The sequence below is a fragment of the Muntiacus reevesi genome, chromosome 7 (genome assembly GCF_963930625.1).
Source record: "Muntiacus reevesi chromosome 7, mMunRee1.1, whole genome shotgun sequence".
In the NCBI taxonomy this organism is placed as follows: domain Eukaryota; kingdom Metazoa; phylum Chordata; class Mammalia; order Artiodactyla; family Cervidae; genus Muntiacus; species Muntiacus reevesi.
This window is the reverse complement of record NC_089255.1, coordinates 98,535,921-98,556,536: the sequence shown is the minus strand read 5'-3', so window position 1 is coordinate 98,556,536 and position 20,616 is coordinate 98,535,921. Positions and strand designations below refer to the sequence as shown.

The 20,616-nt window shown below is 39.0% G+C and overlaps 1 protein-coding gene across 3 annotated transcripts in view; it reads right to left on the bottom strand.

The window, feature by feature from the left end:
* CTDSPL2 (CTD small phosphatase like 2) overlaps nucleotides 1-20,616 on the bottom strand; it is a 74,008-nt gene that overhangs the window by 32,751 nt on the left and 20,641 nt on the right. For all 3 annotated transcript variants that reach the window (XM_065941551.1, XM_065941550.1, XM_065941549.1), the window contains exon 2: nucleotides 16,499-16,708. In XM_065941551.1, the coding sequence (XP_065797623.1) occupies nucleotides 16,499-16,684 (186 nt within the window). In that variant the 5' untranslated portion in view covers nucleotides 16,685-16,708. The remainder of the gene's footprint in view (nucleotides 1-16,498; nucleotides 16,709-20,616) is intronic.

Sequence of the window (20,616 nt, the reverse complement as noted above, 5' to 3'; positions counted from 1 at the left end):
ACGAACTTTGGTATTGCAAATAGCCAAAATTACAATTCCACAATTCCCTATCTGGATCAAAACAAAAAAAGATAATATTGCAAATATCATTCAATACTGAATTTTACTTTTCTCACCAGTTTCTCTTATTTTAGGTAGGTTCACCAAGACAATCTCCTTAGCACAAAATAATGTGTCAGTGATCCACAATGTAATTCCTCAACTGTTTACTACTCCCCTGCACTTAAAAATGATGAACAGGAAGCCTCAAATCTGAAACATTGGATCTTCATTACAAGAAAATTATAGGGGCTCTTTTCATAAAGTCCTGAAGAACAGAAATAATGCTGCAAAGCGTTATTACACTTACTACTCTAAGCGCCAGCATTTTCTTGAAGAAGTCTCTTAGTACATCTGCTATAATGTAAATACATACATGCATTCCTGGAAAATTTTCACTCTGCAACCCTAAAAATAACAAGGTTTATGGGGACGAATGGGTCCAAGAGGGTAGAGAAGGGTACACGGGAGGCAAATCAGCCAAAGCTCCTGTGAATCTGTGACCACAGCACTAAGAAAACCAATGATGGGGACTCCAGAAATGACCTAGACACCCCAGGTAAGCAGCTAAGAGCAGCCAAAATGCTACCTCAGAGTTTAATAAAAGGTATTAAAAACAGAAGTAGAAACAAAGGTTTACGGGAGCCGAAAAGTGGCGCTTTAAGGCAGGAAGACTGCAAAAATGGACATGAAAGGCAATGCAAACTGCCAAGGAGAAGAGGAGTCCACAGCAGACCAGGGTGTCCCCTCCCCAGGGGGAATCCCTGATACAGGTCACTACTTTTAATTAAAAACTGTGTGGAGTATGAAATTCTACCACCATTATTCAGGATTCCCTTGTCCAGTTTAGAAAAAAATCATATATAAATCAAAACCCACTCATGTTATATTGAAACTATTTCCCTATTTATCTCTACATATCAATACCAACGTATAAAAGCTAACCGGCACCCCTGGCAGCTGATGGTAAAGAATCCACCTGCAAGGAAGGAGATGAGAGTTCAGTCCCTGGTCAGGAAGGTCCCCTGGAGGAGGAAACGGCAACTCACTCCAGGATTCTTGGTGGGGAATCCCATGGACAGAGGAGCCTGGGGGGCTGCAGTCCATGGGGTCACAAAAGAGCCGGACACAACTGAGTGACTAAACAGCAGCTATAAGCTGACTCTTGGTGGGGAGGCACCACACACGTGGCAGAGACAGCTATACTGTGTCAGCTGAGAATACATTCAGATGCTTTAGCTTACGTCTCTACAGAGAAATAGAAAACTATTCATCAGGGTTAAACTTCTGCAGTCACTGACAATAATATTCTATTCTTCAGAATAATGCATTTAAATAGTCTGATGAAGCTCCAATTCTGAAATTTGTCACCACATCCTCATCTTTCTTAAACAGTCATGTATATAATTTGGGGACATTTCTGGATACAGTATGAGTTTTAGAAGAGGAACTAGGAAAAATAAGATTTCTACATTGCTGCACAAGTTATTTAAAAAATTTTTAATAACCCTACAAATGTCATCTCTGAAATCTGCATTTTTCAAAGTTGCCTCTTAGACATGCTTTTACGGGGAAAGTCTTGGGAAGGCAGCATTCTTAAATCTCTGAATCCCAAAGGAAATACAGAGAACTAAAGAAGCAATGAAAACCCAACAGCATATTTATAACATAACCAGGAAACAAGGTTTCTCCCCCCAAGCTCCAAACAGATGAGGACAAACCAGCAGCTATAATACTGAAGTAATCATCTTTATCAGTGTTGAAGAAAGCAAAGCAAAGCAACACAGAATGGGACCCATCTGAGACCAGGAAAAGCCACCCCAAACTGCTAACAGGGCAGGTATTCAATGGAGAGCGTGGCAGGCCAATCTGATGACAGCAGATGAAGCAGGACAGAGGACGCTGCCGCTCAATCCAACAGCAAAGGAGCCCACAACTGAAATGGGAGCAGTCTAGCTCCTATGAACTCTTGACACTGACCAGCTACAGCTCCCTTACAGAACAGAGCTGCATATGAGTGGAAACTGCTAGGAATGGAATCAAAATTTCATTGTAGAAAAAGGCACAACAGAAAAGCAAAGAAAAGTTCCAGATAAACAATGAATAGGGATAAAGAACCCTTCCTAGATGGCTCAGTGGTAAAGAATCCATCTGCTAAGCAAGAGACTCAGGTTCAATCCCTGGGTCAGGAAGATCCCCTGGAAAAGGAAATGGCAACCCACTCCAGTATTTTTGCCTGGAGAATTCCATGGACAGAGGAGCCTGGTGGGCTACAGTCCATGGGGTTGCAAAAGAGTCAGACACAACTTATCAACTAAACAAAAAAAAAACCAGATAAACATATAGCAAAACTGAAAAAGCAATCACTTTATTTTTAACACTATTCAAAAACAACAAAATTGATTACAAAAGATACCCTGAACCATACAATCTTCTAAAAATTTAGAAAAACTCAATATAAGAATGAGAGAAAAGAAAGCAAAGATCTCAAATTCCACACAAAATCATTGTAATAAAATGTTGCTTAGTAGCTAAGTCCATCCTTCTCTTTTGCAACTCCGTGGACTGTAGCCGCCAGACTCCTCTGTCCATGGGATTTCCCAGGCAAGAATACTGGAGTGGGTTGCCATTTCCTTCTCCAGGGACGTTCCCAACCCAGGGATCCAACCTGTGTCTCCTGCATTTGCAGGCACATTCTTTACCACCTAGCCACCTGGGAAGCCCATAATAAAACACGTGAGGAGTAAAAGAAAGCATCTCAGAAAAATATGCGTAAGAGAGCCTTCCCTGGCTGTCCAGTGGTTAAGACTGCATGTTTCCACTGCAAGGGGTGGGGGGCCGATCCCTGGTCAAGAAACTAAGAGCCTTGTGGTGCAAACTCCCCCAAAAATACATTAAGAGAATAGATTAAAATTATACCTTTATTTCAAAAAAGACAAAAACATTAAGAAAGTGATATGACACATACATCAGAGTTAGAAAAAACTCACAAATGCAGAGACAGAACAAAATAGAAATAAAAGATAAGAACATTTTAGAAATAAAGGCTAGGATAGACATAAAAGTTAGTAAATAGGATAGACATGTGCCTTTATGAGAATTAGAAGGTAAAATTGGGGGGGGGGGGTGTGGTTTAAGACATCAAAATGTAACAAATACTAAGGAAGATCCAACAGACAGAAAACAGTAGTCCCTGAGCAGGAAACCAAAGCCAGGAACATGGTGAAAGAAGGAGTATCATAAAGTTTTCCTCAAATGAAATATCTGAAATTATATACTCAAAGAGTACACAGGCCGTCTCGGTTTTTTTTTTGTTTTTTTTTTGGTCTGTGCGATTCAGCTTCACAGTCTTTAAAAAGTTCCCCCCACCAGGGACTGAATCCAGGGCCTTCGACAGGAAAAGCTCAGAGTCCTAACCTAACTACTGGACTGCCAGGGAACTCTGAGAGTATACTGTTGAACTACAACTATCAACCTAGAAAAATAACAAGATAGACCCTAAACTTACCCGAATTTAAAGAAGAAAAGCCCTTTGGAGAACAAGGAAAAATGTTTGTTTAAAAAGAGAAAATTAGACTATCATCAAACTTTTAAAGCAATGCATTTAAGGCTGGAAGAAAATGGAATAACACTTCTAAAAACCAAGAAGAGAAACTGTAAGACAAGGATATCATATGCAGTAAAACTGGTTTTAAAGCACAGAACTCAGAATATTGTTTCTGTGTCTGCTTCATGTGGCATCTATCAAAAAATGACTACAGACAACAACCAGAGGACTGGGGAAAGCACTAAACACACCGAACACACACAGAACCATAGCAAGATGAACGAGGGTTAGAGATCATGAGTAATGGCTACAGGCTCAGAGCATATACATTACAGTAAAAACTGTTAAGAGATATTTTTTAAATTGTTCACTTTAAAGACATTCTGAGAAAAGCTCACAGAATTCATTTTTAACTGGTGAGAAACAACAAAAGAAGTTATCTAGGCATAAAAGAAATAAAATCAGATGGGATTCTAAATCTGCAATAAGGAATGATAATCACTAAGGCAAACATGAGTAAATTCAAAAGATCTTTGCGTTCAAAAGTTGTAATATGTTCTTTATATATAGCTGTCTTCAACACTGATACCTGCTACAATCTCTGCAGCCTCATTATAATCCAATACAGTATTCTGAAGTCTCAGAGTTTCTTCTCTCTCTCTCTATACATATACATGGAAACACAATAAAGGTACGCTCGTTGTTTTGCTTTGCAATATTATTAAATTTGGTCTTTAAAATTTACTCTAAAGTTATTTTAGAATTTAGTAATTCTTCAAATAAAATTTATAATTTATTATTAAAAACAGATTATTGGATTGAAAAAGGGAGCTGGGTGATCTGTGATTTCATGCTCCTAGTGATGAAACTGACAGAATTCTATAACTCATGAAAGGGGGAAATGTACTCCAAGGAAACTAAACGCAACTGTAAATTACAAATGAAAATAAGATAAAGTTAGTGACCCTTTGGCTGCAAAATTGTCTTATGCAACAAAACATATTCAAATAGAATTATAGTGCCAATTCAGTTGCACTGTCATTTGACACAACAATCATTCAGTTTTTAAAAAAAGAAACAGTATTTTAAACGTACACGATGAGATCTTTAAAAGCCAAAATAGTTATATCTTTTCAAACTTAAATTACAAAACCCAATGAGGTGTCTCAGAAAGTAAGTCTGTTATATTGCTTTGGTTGAAAAAAGGTACATATTTATGAGAGACATAAAGTCTTACCCAGTAGCTAGTGCTGAAAACCTACTCAATAAAAGTCAGTAAAAGAAACAAGCAGAGACTTTCCTGGCGGTCCAGTGATTAAGAGTCCACCTGCCAATGCAGGAAACTGGTTCGATACTGATCCGGGAAGATCCCACGTGCCGTGGACCGACTTAGCTCCTCTGCCACAAGGACTAAGCTCCGGAGCCTGTGCTCCACAACAGGAGAAGCTGCCGCGACGAGAAGCCCAAGAGCCACAAGAGAGACAAGCCCCTCCTGCCACAACCAGAGAACGCCTGTGCGCAGCAACGAAGACCCAGTGCAGCCAAAGACAGACAGACTAGCAGGCAATTAAGAAAGAAACAGACATTTCCACTTTCTAGTGAAAAAGTAACTCACTGAAAGACTTAACTGTAAAAACAGAAAATGAGTTAACACTGGTATGTGACTTGTACTTATCTGATACTAGTATCAACTAATCATCAAAGATCTTCTTTACCATGAATGCATGGTAACAAACACAAGTGAATTAATTTTTTGCATCACAGTTTATCCTGGAATAACTTGTATCAATGTTTGTGATGACTATGCAAAAAAAAAAAAAAAAAAAAGGTTTATGATTACTGCTACCTTAGCACAAATCAAACCCTGAACCTCCGAAGTTATTTTATTTTTCACAGCCATGGGGGAAAAAAGTCAGCTATACTTAAGAAGAAGAATGTCCTTGACGAAGCTGTAAAATTAATTAAATCTCAACCCTTAAATTTGTGTTAAACTCTGTATGACAAGATGGGAAGTATACACAAAATGCTTCTGCTGCATACTGTGCTTCCACAACTGTCTTCAGGAAAAGTATCTGACTGACTGTTGAGTTGTAAGCTGAATTAGATCACTTTTTTGATCGCCTCTCAGCCTTTTGGCTAAGATTAGGTGTAGATCACTTTTTCTGATAGAAAACTATCTTTACTTGAAGTAGGTTATTTTCTGAAAAATGAACAAAGCAACTCAAGAAAAACTAATACATTTTGTTGCCAACAATAAAGTTTGAGCATTCGGGTAAAAACTGGGACTTTGGGAGACCTGGAGAAGGCCTGTAAGACTGGAGTTTCCCAGCACTGTTCTGCTGAGATCAGTGGGGCTGTTCAGAAATGTGATTTCTAAGCATTAAATAAATAATGAAATGTTAGTGTGGATACATATGTAGAAGATTTACATAATAAAGTGAACCATTACTTTCCCAACCAAAAAACAGTGCATGATGTTACAAAATCATATGTAGGTAAAAAGATTCATTCCAAGTGCAAGACAGACCCACAAAAAGATCACTGTAGAGCTTTCAAAGTCAATATTGCAACAAGAACTTAAGATATCACACCATTTGTCAAGTTTCGGTATAAAATCTGCAATTATCTAAAAAGCATATTAAAAGACACTTCCGTTTTCTAAATACATGTATAATTTTCTTGTGTGTCAATGATAACCACAAACTACGTTCTGTGAAGCAACCGTTAAAGAGGTCTATAGGGCTTCCTTGGTGGCCCAGCGGTTTAAGAAGCCTGCCGTGCAAAACAAGGGACACCAGTTCGATCCCTGGCTGCAAAGCGCCACAGGCGATGAGCCCGAGCCCGAGCCCTAGAGCCCACAAGCTGCAACTCCAGAAGCCGCCGAGCCTAGAGCTTGTGCCCCTCACCGAGAGGCCACTGCGCTGAGAGCCCCGCGCACAGCTAGAGGGCGCCCCCGCCTGTCGCTCCAGAGAGCGCCTCTGCACAGCAGTGAAGAGCCAGTACAGCCAAAAATAAACTTACAGAGAAAATATTAAAAGAAAAAGAGGGTTATAAAACTGTAAATAATGTCCTGTTTCCCACTAATTTCCTTTTTGTCTGTAGAAAATGGTTAAATATTAATTGTACCAACATGTAATAAGTTTAGAATTAGAATTTTGATATTTTCAAAATTCCTGTTAGTATGTAATGAGATATATTGATAGATATTACCCCCATAAACAAACAGTTCTTTAGGGTTTCCAGTAATTTATAAGATGGTAGAGGATCCTAAGTTCAAAAAGTTTAAGAACCACTTGACTACTAATGAATTCACGCGACAAACTGTAAAAAATCACTCCCAACAAATGCGGAGAAAATTTGACCTGGAAGGGAGAGCTGACAAGTGGCAAAGGGTGCAGAGTTTCTTTAGGGGAGGATATAAATGGTTTAAAATTAACTGTGGTAATGGCTGCATAACTCTGCATATATTAAAGGCTACTGAATCTATACCTTAAAAGGGTGAGTTTTAGGCCATGTGAATCATATCTCAATAACGTTACATTATATATATCTATCATATAATCCAACAATATCAATCTTATTCACCCAGGTTTAACTTAAACAAATGTCCACACAGGGACTCAAAACAGAAATAGTCATAGCAACTTCATTCACAAAACCCAGTGGATAACTGAAGTGCATAACCCAGTGGGTAACCCAGAGGATAACCCAGTGCGTAACCCAGTGCGTAACCCAGTGCGTAACCCAGAGGATAACCAGGTGGATAACCCAGTGCGTAACCCAGTGCGTAACCCAGTGCGTAACCCAGAGGATAACCAGGTGGATAACCCAGTGCGTAACCCAGAGGATAACCCGGTGGATAACCCGGTGCGTAACCCAGTGGGTAACCCAGTGCATAACCCAGAGGATAACCCGGTGGGTAACCCAGAGGATAACCCGGTGCGTAACCAAGAGGATAACCCAGAGGATAACCCGGTGGGTAACCCAGTGGGTAACCCAGAGGATAACCCGGTGGGTAACCCGGTGGATAACCCGGTGGGTAACCCGGAGGGTAACCCGGTGCATAACCCAGTGGGTAACCCAGAGGATAACCCAGTGGGTAACCCAGTGGATAACAAATTATGGTATGTGGTGCATGCGTGCCAAGTCACTTCAGTCGTGTCCGACTTTGCAATGCTATGGATGGCAGCCGGCCAGGCTCCTCTGTCTATGGGATTCTCTAGGCAAGAACGCTGGGGCAGGTTGCCACGCCCTCCTCCGGGGATCTTCCCAACCCACGAACTGAACTCACGTCTCTGACAGCAGGCAGGTTGTTCACCACTAGCACCTCCTGGGAAGTCCTGTGGTATGTGGTATACTCACACAACAGAAAACTATTTGGGGCACAGAAGCGGGAGGGGATAAATTACAGATACATGCAGTAACACAAATGAATCCAAAAACTTTATGTTGAGTGAAGGAAGCAAGACATGTTATATGCATAGGTAACTTTAAAGAAGATTTATATAATCTATAATGATAGAAAATCAATGGTTGTCTAGGATGATGCTGTGAGATGGTCTGCAATACTCCAAGGATACTTTTTGGTCATGGGTGTATAATTCTGTTAAAATTCATGAAAACGTATAATTTAAATCAGTGTGTCTTACTGTGCTTCATTATACCCCATAAAATTAACTTGTTAAAAAGTCAACGTAGGAGATAAAGTGGAATTCTAAAGATAACTAGGGTCATCAAAAAGAAAGCAAGACGAAACAGAGTAAAAAATAACAAATGGGATAAATACAGAATAAATTACAAGATGGGAAACTTTAAACTGAACCATATTAATAACTACATTAAACGTAAATAGACTAAACAAGCCAATTTAAATACAAATACAGAGGGTGGAAAAAGGTGTATCAAGCAAATGGTAAGAAAAAAAGCTGTGTGGTGTTATCAATATCAGGCCAAGTAAATCTCAAGGCAAATAGTACTACCAGAGATGAGAGACATTTCAGAGTGGTAATAACTTACACCCAACAATCACAAACGTGTACGCCCCTAACAAGAGAGCTTCAAAACACATGCAGCAAACACTGACACAACCGAAAGTAGACGAGTGCATAACTAGGAGACGGAGACTTAAAAGAAGACACAGAGTATGTGAATATTATCAAACTATCTGATTAACTGATATTTATAGAACTGCACTAATCAATTCCAGAATGTGCATATTTTTTTCAAACACATGGGACATTTAGCAAAATAGTCTGTATGTTAAAAAAATATCAAAAGACACCAAAGAAGTGAAGTCATATAAAGCATATGTTCTTGGATCACAATAATATTAAGTTAGAAATAAACAATTAAAAGATATCTAATAAATGCCCAAATATCTGATCTGGCAATTTTTTTGTCTTTTTTTTTTTCATTTCTTTATATTAGTTGGAGGCTAATTACTTTACAATATTGTAGTGGTTTTTACCATACATTGACATGAATCAACCATGGAGTTACATGTGTTCCCCATCCTGATCCCCCTTCCCGCCTCCCTCCCCACCCCATCCCTCTGGGTCTTCCTGGTGCACCAGCCCTGAGCACTTGTCTCATGCATTCAACCTGGGCTGGCAATCTGTTTCACACTTGATAATATACATGTTTCGATGCTGTTCTCTCAGATCATCCCACCCTCACCTTCTCCTGTAGAGTCCAAAAGTCTGTTCTATACATCTGTGTCTCTTTTTCTGTCTTGTATATAGGGTTATTATTACCATCTTTCTAAATTCCATATATATGCGTTAGTATACTGTATTGGTGTTTATCTTTCTCGCTTACTTCACTCTGTATAATGGGCTCCAGTTTCATCCGTCTCATTAGAACTGATTCAAATGTATTCTTTTTAATGGCTGAGTAATATTCCACTATGTATATTTTGATCTGGCAATTAAATAACGTATTTCTAAATAATCTATGGGCCAGAAGGTAATAAAAATACAGTCAGAATGTACGGGAAAGCGGTACTTTGAAATGCACAGTTTCAAATATTTGAATTAGGAAAAAACTGAAGTGCAGTATTACTGATCTAAGCAAGGGTCTGGGAAACCACAGTACAAATGCCAAGTCTGACACATTGCTTTTGTATGACCAGCAAACCAAAAGCAGTTTTTATATTTCAATATGGTGGTAGGGGGAGGTGGAAATCAAACGGATGGTCCTGTTCTATGACTCATGGGAATCACACAAAGACCAAACATCAGCGCCCAGAGCCACGCACACTCACTCACTCACACGTCACCCACGACGGGGGCCGAGGGGCGACTGCACGCTCACTCACTCAGTCACGTGTCACCCGCGACGGGAGGGCCGAGGGGCGACTGCACGCTCAGTCACTCACTCACCGTCACCCACGACGGGAGGGCCGAGGGGCGACTCCACGCTCAGTCACTCACTCACGTGTCACCCACGACGGGGGGCCGAGGGGCGAATGCACGCTCAGTCACTCACTCACGTGTCACCCACGACGGGGGCCGAGGAGTGACTGCACGCTCAGTCACTCACTCATCGTCACCCACGACGGGGGGCCGAGGGGCGACTGCACGCTCAGACACGGCCGTCTGCAAAGACTTAACTATTACTTACCTGAAACAGTTACAGAAAAAGCTCACTAATGCCTAATCTAAGTTCCCACTTGTATAAGCTGGAAAAGTAAGAGTAAACCAAACAGACAGTAGAAGAAAATATTAAAATTAACAAGTAGAAATCAAATAGACAGTGGAAAGAAAAGAGAAAATGTACAGAGGTTCTTTGAAAAAGTAATAAAACTGATAAAGTTCCAGCTGCAAAGGGATGAAAACAAAAATAAACTGTTCACATCAGGAGTGAAAAGAACATCATTAGAGATCCTACAGAGATTATTAGGTTAATAGCGAAATACTGCAAAGACTTTATATCTAATAACTTGACAACCTCAATGAACAGACAAATTCCTTAGAAAACACGTATGACCAAAACTGAAACAGAAATAGAAAAGCTAAAGAAGTTCATATGTATTAAAGAAATCAAACTTATAGTAAAAAGTTATCCCACAAAGAAATCCCAGTCACATTCCAAAAATCCCTCTCCAGAATTCACCACTGAATTCTACTAATAAGTTAAGGTTGAGATAATACTTCATCAACACAAGCTCTTTCAGAAACAGAAAAGCAGAGGAACAATTCTTGCTTCATGATACCAGCATAACTCTGATCCCAAAAATCTCAAAAGTATTACAAATCAGAACTACAGACCAAACCCTCACGAACACAGATAACAAAAAATCTTTAAGAACAACAACAAAATCATATCCAGCCATACACATTTAATTTTCAGTTCAAAAAACTTTATGTTCTACTCCACATTAAAAGAGGAAAATCTCAAGAACATCTCATTAGATGCAGAAAAGTCTTTGACAAAATCCAACATAATAAAATCTTACAGCAAACTAGGAACAGAAGGGAACTTCCTCAAACTGACAAAAGATAACTATGGCAGACATTTAGCTAACATCATACCTAATGTAAACAAGCTCTCTTCCCCTAAGATCAGTAACGAGACAAATGTTTGTTTTTACCACTTCGACTAAATGTCCTAGAGGTCCTAACCAAGGCAATAATGAAGAAAAAGAAATAAAAGGTCTAGAAATCAGAAAAGGAAATCATATCTGGTATATGACATGATTATATATGTATAAAACCCTATGAAAGCTTAAAGACTAGAATGATTAAGTAAACCTAGCAATTTCACACAGTACCCCAGTCAACACGGAAAAATTAATTATATTTATATATATTAGCAACAAACAGAAAGTAAAAACTTTAAATGTATTATATCATTTAAAACAGCACCATTAAACATCAAATACCTAAGAACAGAACTAATGTAGTATGTTTAACACCTTCACATTCGCCCAAAAAAATTAAAAACACTTATATTAACAGAGATGTATCATGATCATGAACTGGCAGACTCAATTCAGTTAAGATGTCCAGTCTCACCAAATGATACATACATGTGATACAGTATTATAATCCCAGTAGGTTTTCTTTGGAGAAATAGACAAGCTAATTCTAAAATTGACATGTAAGTATAAGGGATCTAATAGTATTTAAAATGGCTACCTTTTATTTCAGTGTCTTAAATACAGTGGTGTCTTTTTCAAAATTTGGATAGGGGCTGGCAGCTACTGTTTATTGAGTATCTGGTACTTTATAACCATCATTTGGTATTTTATAGATTAAAAAAAAGGCAGGCTCAGTGAATTTAGATAATTTACAATGGTACTAGCAGCTCTATCTTACAGGTGAGGAAACTGAGGCACAGGAAAGTGAAATAACTTGTGCAGGGTCACATAGCCTTAAGCAGCCACACTGGAGCTCCAACTGATAGACCTGGCCTCAGAGCCGACATCCCTGACTGCTATGCACTGCTGCCTTTCCCACAGGTGACGATGCTGGGATTTAACCCGGGTACACTTTGACTCTGTCTCAAAGTAGCTGGCTGGTATCTTTATAGCATCGCCCACCTTGTGTAAGGACTGAAAATTTTCTTAATGAAAATAAGAAAGAATTGAGTCTCTCTATGCTACTGACTTGGTCATTTATTTATATTCTATCATCAGCTCAAAGCTTGAAGCTTATTCTGTCCAGGAAAAACCTTTACCCTAGTATTTTTTCATGAAGCACCAACCTCTGTCTTCAGTTTTTCTGACTGGCTGATAGACTACTTCTCTTGTTTCTACAAGGGTTCTTTTAAAATCCAAGTTAGAAAATTTCTTAATGCAGCCACTGATTTCTTTGGTTCCTTTTCTTTCTCTTCTTTTGAACTTTTAAAATTTTATGGTTAACACTGAACTTTATAAACAGGTCTTGCTTTCTCTTTGGAGCTGTCTTCCCTGCTCTCAGGCCTGTCTTATGACTTTGGCTTTTTGAAACCTGGTCTCTGCATATCAACCAGGTTTTCTGCTCTTCTTTACTGTTATGATTCCTAGTTTGAAGCAACAGTTAAACCTGGACATGGAACAACAAACTGGTTCCAAATAGGAAAAGAAGTACATCAAGGCTGTATATCGTCACCCTGCTTATTTAACTTATGTGCAGAGTACATCATGAGAAACGCTGGGCTGGATGAAGCACAAGCTGGAATCAAGACTGCCGGGAGAAGTATCAATAACCTCAGAAATGCAGATGACACCACCCTTATGGCAGAAAGCAAAGAAGAACTAAAGAGCCTCTTTAGACACATGTACCCCAAAGTTCATCGCAGCACTGTTTATAATAGCCAGGACATGGAACCAACCTAGATGCCCATCAGCAGACGAATGGATAAGGAAGCTGTAGTCCATATACACCATGGAATATTACTCAGCCATTACAAAGAATTCATTGGAATCAGTTCTAATGAGATGGATGAAACTGGAGCCCATTACACAGAGTGACGTAAGCCAGAAAGATAAAGACCAATACAGTATACTAACGCATATATATGGAATTTAAAAAGATGGTAACAATAACCTTATATGCAAAACAGAAAAAGAGACACAGATGTACAGAACAGACTTTTAGACTCTGTGGGAGAAGGTGAGGGTGGGATGTTCAGAGAGAACAGCATTGGAACAAATATACTATCAAGGGTGAAACAGATCACCAGCCCAGGTTGGATGCATGAGACGGGTGCTCAGGGCTGGTGCACTGGGAAGACCCAGAGGGATGGGATGGAGAGGGAGGCGGGAGGAGGGATCGGGATGGGCAACACATGTAAATCCACGGCTGATTCATGTCAATGTATGGCAAAAACCACTACAATACTGTAAAGTAATTAGCCTCCAACTAATAAAAATAAATGGAAAAATAAATAAAAATAAAAGGAGTTAAAAAAAAAAAAAAAGAAAGAAAAAGAGCCTCTTTAGAGTGAAAAGGTTGGCTTAAAGCTCAGCATTCAGAAAACTAAGATCATGGCATCCAGTCCTATCACTTCATGGCAAACAGATGGGCAAACAGTGGAAACAGTGGCTGACTTTATTTTTCTGGGCTCCAAAGTCACTGCAGATGGTGACTGCAGCCATGAAATTAAAAGATGCTTACTCCTTGGAAGGAAAATTATGACCAACCTAGACAGCATATTAAAGGCAGAGACATTACTTTGCCAACAAAGGTCCATCTAGTCAAGGCTATGGTTTTTCCAGTGGTCATGTATGGATGTGAGAGTTGGACTATAAAGAAAGCTGAGTGCCAAAGAATTGATGCTTTTGAACTGTGGTGTTGGAGAAGACTCTTCAGAGTCCTTGAACTGAAAGGCAATCCATCCAGTCCATCCTAAAGGAGATCAGTCCTGGGTGTTCATTGGAAGGACTGACGCTGAAGCTGAAACTCCAATACTATGGCCACCTGATACGAAGAGCTGACTCATCTGAAAAGACCCTGATGTTGGGAAAGATTGAGGGCAGGAAGAGAAGGGCACAGCAGAGGATGACATGGTTGGATGGCGTCACTGGCTCAATGGACATGAGTTTGAGTAAACTCCGGGAATTGGTGATGGACAGGGAGGCCTGGCATGCTGCGGTCCATGGGGTCGTAGAGAATCGGACGTGACTGAGCGACTGAACTGAACTGAACTTCTAATTTGAATGGCTGCTGGTATTCTTGCCAGTTTAGTATCACTGATTCATTTTTATTAACATTTTGCTAATAAGTTTTAATTTGTATTCTAGCCCTAACTTGATATAAAAGTCATTAGAATACTTAAGATTAACATATATTGTCCATTTAAGAGGTGTGTATTAGTTTACTATTAACATAAATACATAGTAAAACATATTATTAAGAAGAATAATGTATTATTAAGAAGATGGTTTAATAACAATTTAGATAAGAAAGAATTAGCAATTAGAAGCCAGTATAACCTTCCCAGGTGGCTCACCAGTAAAAAATCTGCCTGCCAATGCAAGAGATGAGGGTTCAAACCCTAGGTTGGGATGATCCCATGGAAAAGGAGATGGCAACCCACTCCAGTATTCTTGCCTGGGAGATCCCACGGAGAGAGTAGTCTGGAGGGCTACAGTCCATGGGGTTGCAAAGAGTCAACACCACTTAGCAACTAAACAACACAACAGCATAACCTCATTAGGAGTAATAAGTGACAAAATAATCTTTTAATTTACTTCTAACAAAAGAATAGTAGATGGGAAAAGAAACAGTATACTCTGATTTCAGTAAGGCATTCAAATATTAACTATCACAATAATCTTACTGAATATAATAATGAAATCTGAGATGAATTACATGAATTTGTAGCTGTGGTGAAAACCTTGCTCAAAAATATTAATTAATGAATAAGATATTATCTTGCAAACAGGTTTTTATTGGCCCCATCCACTAATGGATAGGCATTAATAACAAAATTTTAGTTTTTGGCTTAAAAATAACTGACAGCCTGAGTGTTTTAACTGACATGAGCAAAAATCTGCTGACCAACAAAGAAGAACTAAAACTACTAAATGAAAAAAAAAAAAGAAAGCATGAAAAATATGAACAGAAGTCAGAAGATACAGGGAAAAAAAAAAAAAAAACCTATTTTCATTTCTGATTGTTACCTTTCAGGAACAAGACAACCAAGAAAAAGCTGACCAAGATGCTAACCTATTACCATATGATGCCATAATATAAAATCTAGAACTATTCAGCCAGGACAGTGATTGAGTGCTTGCACTTGCACAAGGAGGAAAAGAACATGTGGGAAAAGTAAAGGGTAGGTATATTTTCTTCAAGATGAGGAAGAACTTCACAATATTTAGAGTTGTTCAGAGAATGAACTTGACACAGTGATGTTCTCATCAATAGGGCTAATGACAACCCAACAGAAATTTAAAGATTCAGGAATTCTTGTTTCTGGAAGGAATTTTATCTTTTTTATACAATAATATTAGAGCACATATAGCCCTATGTAAATTAACTCAAAGAAACTTTTTAAAAATTATACTTAAGATTAGCAAAAGAAATCTATCATGAAAAAATAACATTTTATTTTTCTACTTACCAAAGTGACAAATTTACACCATAAGAAACATCAAATATAATAATCTTAAGTAAGAACACAACAGTAGTCAACAGTGATAATAAAACCAACATACAATGAATAATAACGCTATTTTTTACAGAATGCATTAAAACTTCTCAAACTGCTTTTCCACCTGTTTGCCATCTAATCTGAGGCAGACAAGGTAGCTAGTATTAGTCCCATTTTACTGTCTTCTTGAGGCTAAGAGGGAAAAATGACTTTCCTCAGAATTCAAGTTGGTCCAGAGTATGAAGTATGAATCTAGAGCTTATGCCTCCTGCTTAGTGTCCTTTCTTTCTTTCTTTGGCCACATGGCCAGTGGGATCTTAGTTCCCGAACCAGAAACTGAATCCAGGCCCATGGCAGTGGAAGCGCCAAGTCTTAACCATGGACCTCCAGGGAATTCCCCATTCTTTCTTTAATAACTTTGTTCTCCCTTCAATGAACAAAACATTTTCATTGTACAAGTGTTAGAATTCAGACAGATAAATCATCTTCCTAATTAGACAATGTATCAATATAAACAAGAAACTAACTTATGTTTGAAATTAAAAAAAAAAAAGAATAAAATAAAAGAAATAACTCAAGTAAAGGACTAAGAAAAAATTTATTTTACTTCCCATAATATGAAGCTGAAAAAACAGAAGGCTAACTGGATCAGTTAAGTAGAATACTGTTTTCTTGACCGACCATTACTTATACGTAAATACTCAACACCAAAATGTAGACACACTTCGTTAAATTGGGCTCTAGCAATATTAGATTTCTCATCTTTATATGCTTAAAGAAAACAATCTAAGTTTCACTTTTAATGATAATATTAACAGGTAAAACCATTACTTTGGGTGTGCTTCCTTTAATGAATTTCTTAATTGAAGACAACAAGCCGGTTTCATTCTTCGGTGTTTTTTCTCCTCCTGAAGGCAGGCTATCATCAATTTCTGAGTATTTCCTCTTTGCTCTGGCAGTGCGTTGTGTTTGGATTTGATTTGATTGCTGAGAAGCTTTCCGTGTTCTCAGTCTCATCTTTTATGGGTGCCACATGTAAAACTATAAAAGAAAAATAATACAGGTTATTAAAATTAAACCTAGCGTACCCATATGTGTCCAGTTTACATAGGTTTGTGGAATCTTAGTTTCCCTGACAGGGATCAAAACCAGGCCCTCAGCAGTGACAGCGCAGCATCCTAACCTCTAGACCACCAGAGAATTCCCAAGAAACTAACTTTTTAATTGAAAGGCACGGTGCTTTGCATTTTATTACATTCTTCCAAATAACATTCCCACAACTTCTGAAATATTATACCCTGTGATCTAATAGTGTGTGCACATTCCTTTCAGAATATTATACTGCCTCCAACCTTGCTGACATTACCATTTATTTAATCACTCATTCATTCAACAAGTATTTATTGGGTAAGTAAGTCCCTGGTAAAACAAGAGAGAGAAGGTTTTTACCCTCTGGAGATCACAATGTAGCAGAAAAAAATCCTTAAGTCATTGAATGAATTAGCTCCAAGAACACAATTCTAACAATCAACAAGTACACAAGTGTGACAAGAATGACTCGATCATTTCACAGGATTTGATCTTACCACATGTAACGATCCTTTAAAAACCAAACTCATCTGTCTCAAGTTGCTGGAGTAGAAGGATGGTGCTCTTCTGCGAGAGCTAACTCCAACTAGCCGCTAAACAACCATCAACAGGAGGATGCTGGAACCCACCAGAAAAGAAGACACCCCACGTCCAAAGACAAAGAAGAAGCCACACTGAGACAGTGGGAGGGGCACAATCACAATAAGATCAAATCCCATGCCCACTGGCCGGGTGACCCACAAACTGGAGAACAATAATATCAGAGACATTCTCCCGCTGTTGTAAAGGTTCTGAATCCCACATCAGGCTTCCCAGCCTGGGGATCCAACAAAGGGACTAGGAATCCCCAGGGAATCTGACCTTGAAGGCCAGAGGGATTTGTTTATAGGACTAGGGGAAACAGAAACTGCAGTCTTGGAGGGTACAAAAAATCTTGCACACACCAAGACCCAGAAGAAAGCAGCAGTGAGCCCACAGGAGACTGAACAGAAACACCGAATGGTACTGCAGTCTCCTGTGGGGCTGGGGGTCAGCAGGGGCTCAGCACAGAGATGGGGAGCTGGCGGCAGCAGACGGGGCGGGCCCCCTGAGCACAAACCCTCCTGAAAGTCACCATTAACCCTACCACAGAGCCTGCAGAACCCAGGGCCAAACAACTACCAGGGAGGGAGGGAAACCCCACGCGTCAGCAGAAACTGGGTTAAAGGTTTACTGAGCGAGGCCCTGCCCACCAGAGCAAGACCCAGTTTTTCCCACCACCAGTTCCTGCCATCAGGAAGCTTACACAAGCCTCTTAGCCTCCTCCATTAGAAGAAGCAAGAACCACAGTTTCACACCGGCTCAAACAGAAACCACATTATCAAAAATTAATTAGGATGAAAAAGCAGAAAGTTATGTCCTCGATTAAGGGACAAGATAAAACCTCAGAAAAACAACTAAATGAAGTGGAGATATGCAACTTTCCAGAAAAAGAATTCAGAATAATGATAGTGAAGATGATCCAGGATCTTGGGAATACAATGGAGAAGATGCAAGAAATATTTACTAAAGACCTGCAAGAACTAAAGAACAGAGATGAACAGTACACTAGAAGGAACAAAATAACTGAGGCAGAACAACAGATAAATGACCTGCAGGACAGAATAGTGGAAATCACTGTCACAAAACATAATATAGAAAAAAGAATGGAAAGAAATGAAGACAGTCTAACAGACCTCCAGAATGTTAAACACAACAACATTCCCATTACAGGGGTCCCAGAAGGAGAAGAGAGAGAGAGAGAAAGGACGTGAGAAAACATCTGAAGAGATAATAGCTAAAAAACTTCCCTAACACGGGAAAGGAAAGTCAACCAAGTTCAGGAAGCACAGAGTCCCAGGCAGGATAAACCCAAGAAGAAACACACCAAGACACATAGCAACCAAACTGACAAAAGTTAAAGACAGAGATAAAATACTAAAAGTAACAAGGGAAAAAAGGACAAATAACATACAAGGGAACTCCCATCAAGCTATCAGCTGATTTCTCAACAGAAACTCTACAAGCCAGAAGGGAATGGCATGATATATTTCAAGTGATGAAAGGGAAGAACCTACAGCCAAGAATACTCTACCCAACAAGACTCAGATTTGATGGAGAAATCAAAAGCTTTCCAGTCAAGCAAAAGTTAAGAGAATTCAGCACCACCAAACCACCTTTATAGTAAATGCTAAAGGAACTTCTCTAGACAGGAAATGAGAAGGAAAAGACCTACCTACAGAAAATAAACCCAAAACAATTAAGAAAATGGTAATAGGATCAAATGAACCAACCAAAAGACAAGAGAGGCTGGCTGGGCAGATGAAACATGTGCATACATGTACTTCCACTTATCACGTCACTCTGCTTGACCACCCCCCACCATTGTTTGTAATTATTTTATATTGTTAATCATGTTCCCATTAAGGCTTGCAATTGTAATTATCTTCTATTTTTTGTCAGGCTGTTGACTGTGAAAACTGACAGGTATCTTTTACAATTGTGATTATGTAACTATTACTCACTTAATACTACTGCATCATGACTGGTCAATAGACAAATGATAGAACTCTATATCATCCAGAACTACTATTTAATAGAAACACATGTAATCACTTTTAAAAATCTAGGTGCATATCAGAATTATTTTGACATTTTTTTAAAAATACAAATGTCCAAGTATCAATCTTTTTTCTCCAGAGCTCCAGATATGTTTCTAATGAGCAGTCATTTTTTAAAAACAACTGGATTATATGATGATCTTTTATCTAGGTTGTTTCACTTTCTCTGTTTCATATTCAGTGTTCCCATTTCACTTAGTTTATGTTTTCCAATTTTTCCATCTCTTTTTGATGTTCTTTCTACTATCAAGCGTAGTAGAAAAGCTTTGTATAGATATATATAAATAATATATACAACATGTGTATTTTAGAAACTTACGAATTTTTGCCTAACTAAAAACTTTATGACATTTTGATTCCACTTGTTTGACTTGGTGTGAATAGAATGCTAAATTTCTAATTAAAAAAAACAGACATGCAACAAGCAACAAAAGTTTATTGTACAGCATAGGGAACGACAGTCAGTATCTTGGGAAGTGAAGTGAAAGTCGCTCAGTCATGTCTGACTCTTTGTGACCCAATGGACTATACAGTCCATGGAATTCTCCAGGCCAGGATACTGGAGTGGGTAGCCTTTCCCTTCTCCAGGGGATCTTCCCAACCCAGGGATCAAACCCAGGTCTCCTGCATTACAGGTGGATTCTTTACCAGCTGATCCACAAGGGAAGCCCAAGAATACTGGAGTGGGTAGCCTACCCCTTCTCCAGCAGATCTTCCTGACCCAGGAATTGAACCAGGGTCTCCAGCATTGCAGGCGGATTCTTTATCAACTGAGCCATCAGGGAAGCCAAGCTTTCAAAATCTCAGGTTATCTCCATTTGCACTTGCAATTTCTAGCCCCTTTCAGTGTTTTTCAGATGGCTACCACTGTCTCAGCATCAAATCCAAACTGAAAATATCCAGGCACGGCATTATCCAATAGAACTTTCCGCAACGATGGAAAATACTGTGTCTGCACTGTCCCATATGGCAGCCACTAGACCCAGTTGAAAACGAAGCACTTAACACGTAGCTACTGGACCGAGGAACTGAATTTTTAATTTCACTTCATTTTTATTAATTTAATTTTAAATAGCCACCTGTGCCGAGTGGCTATCATATTAGAGAGTGCATGTCTAGAGGATGAATCTTACAATAACTTATAATGGAAAATACTTTCAAAATTAATATACATGCAGATGCATAGCTGAGTCACCTATCTGTGCATGTGAGACGCAGTTC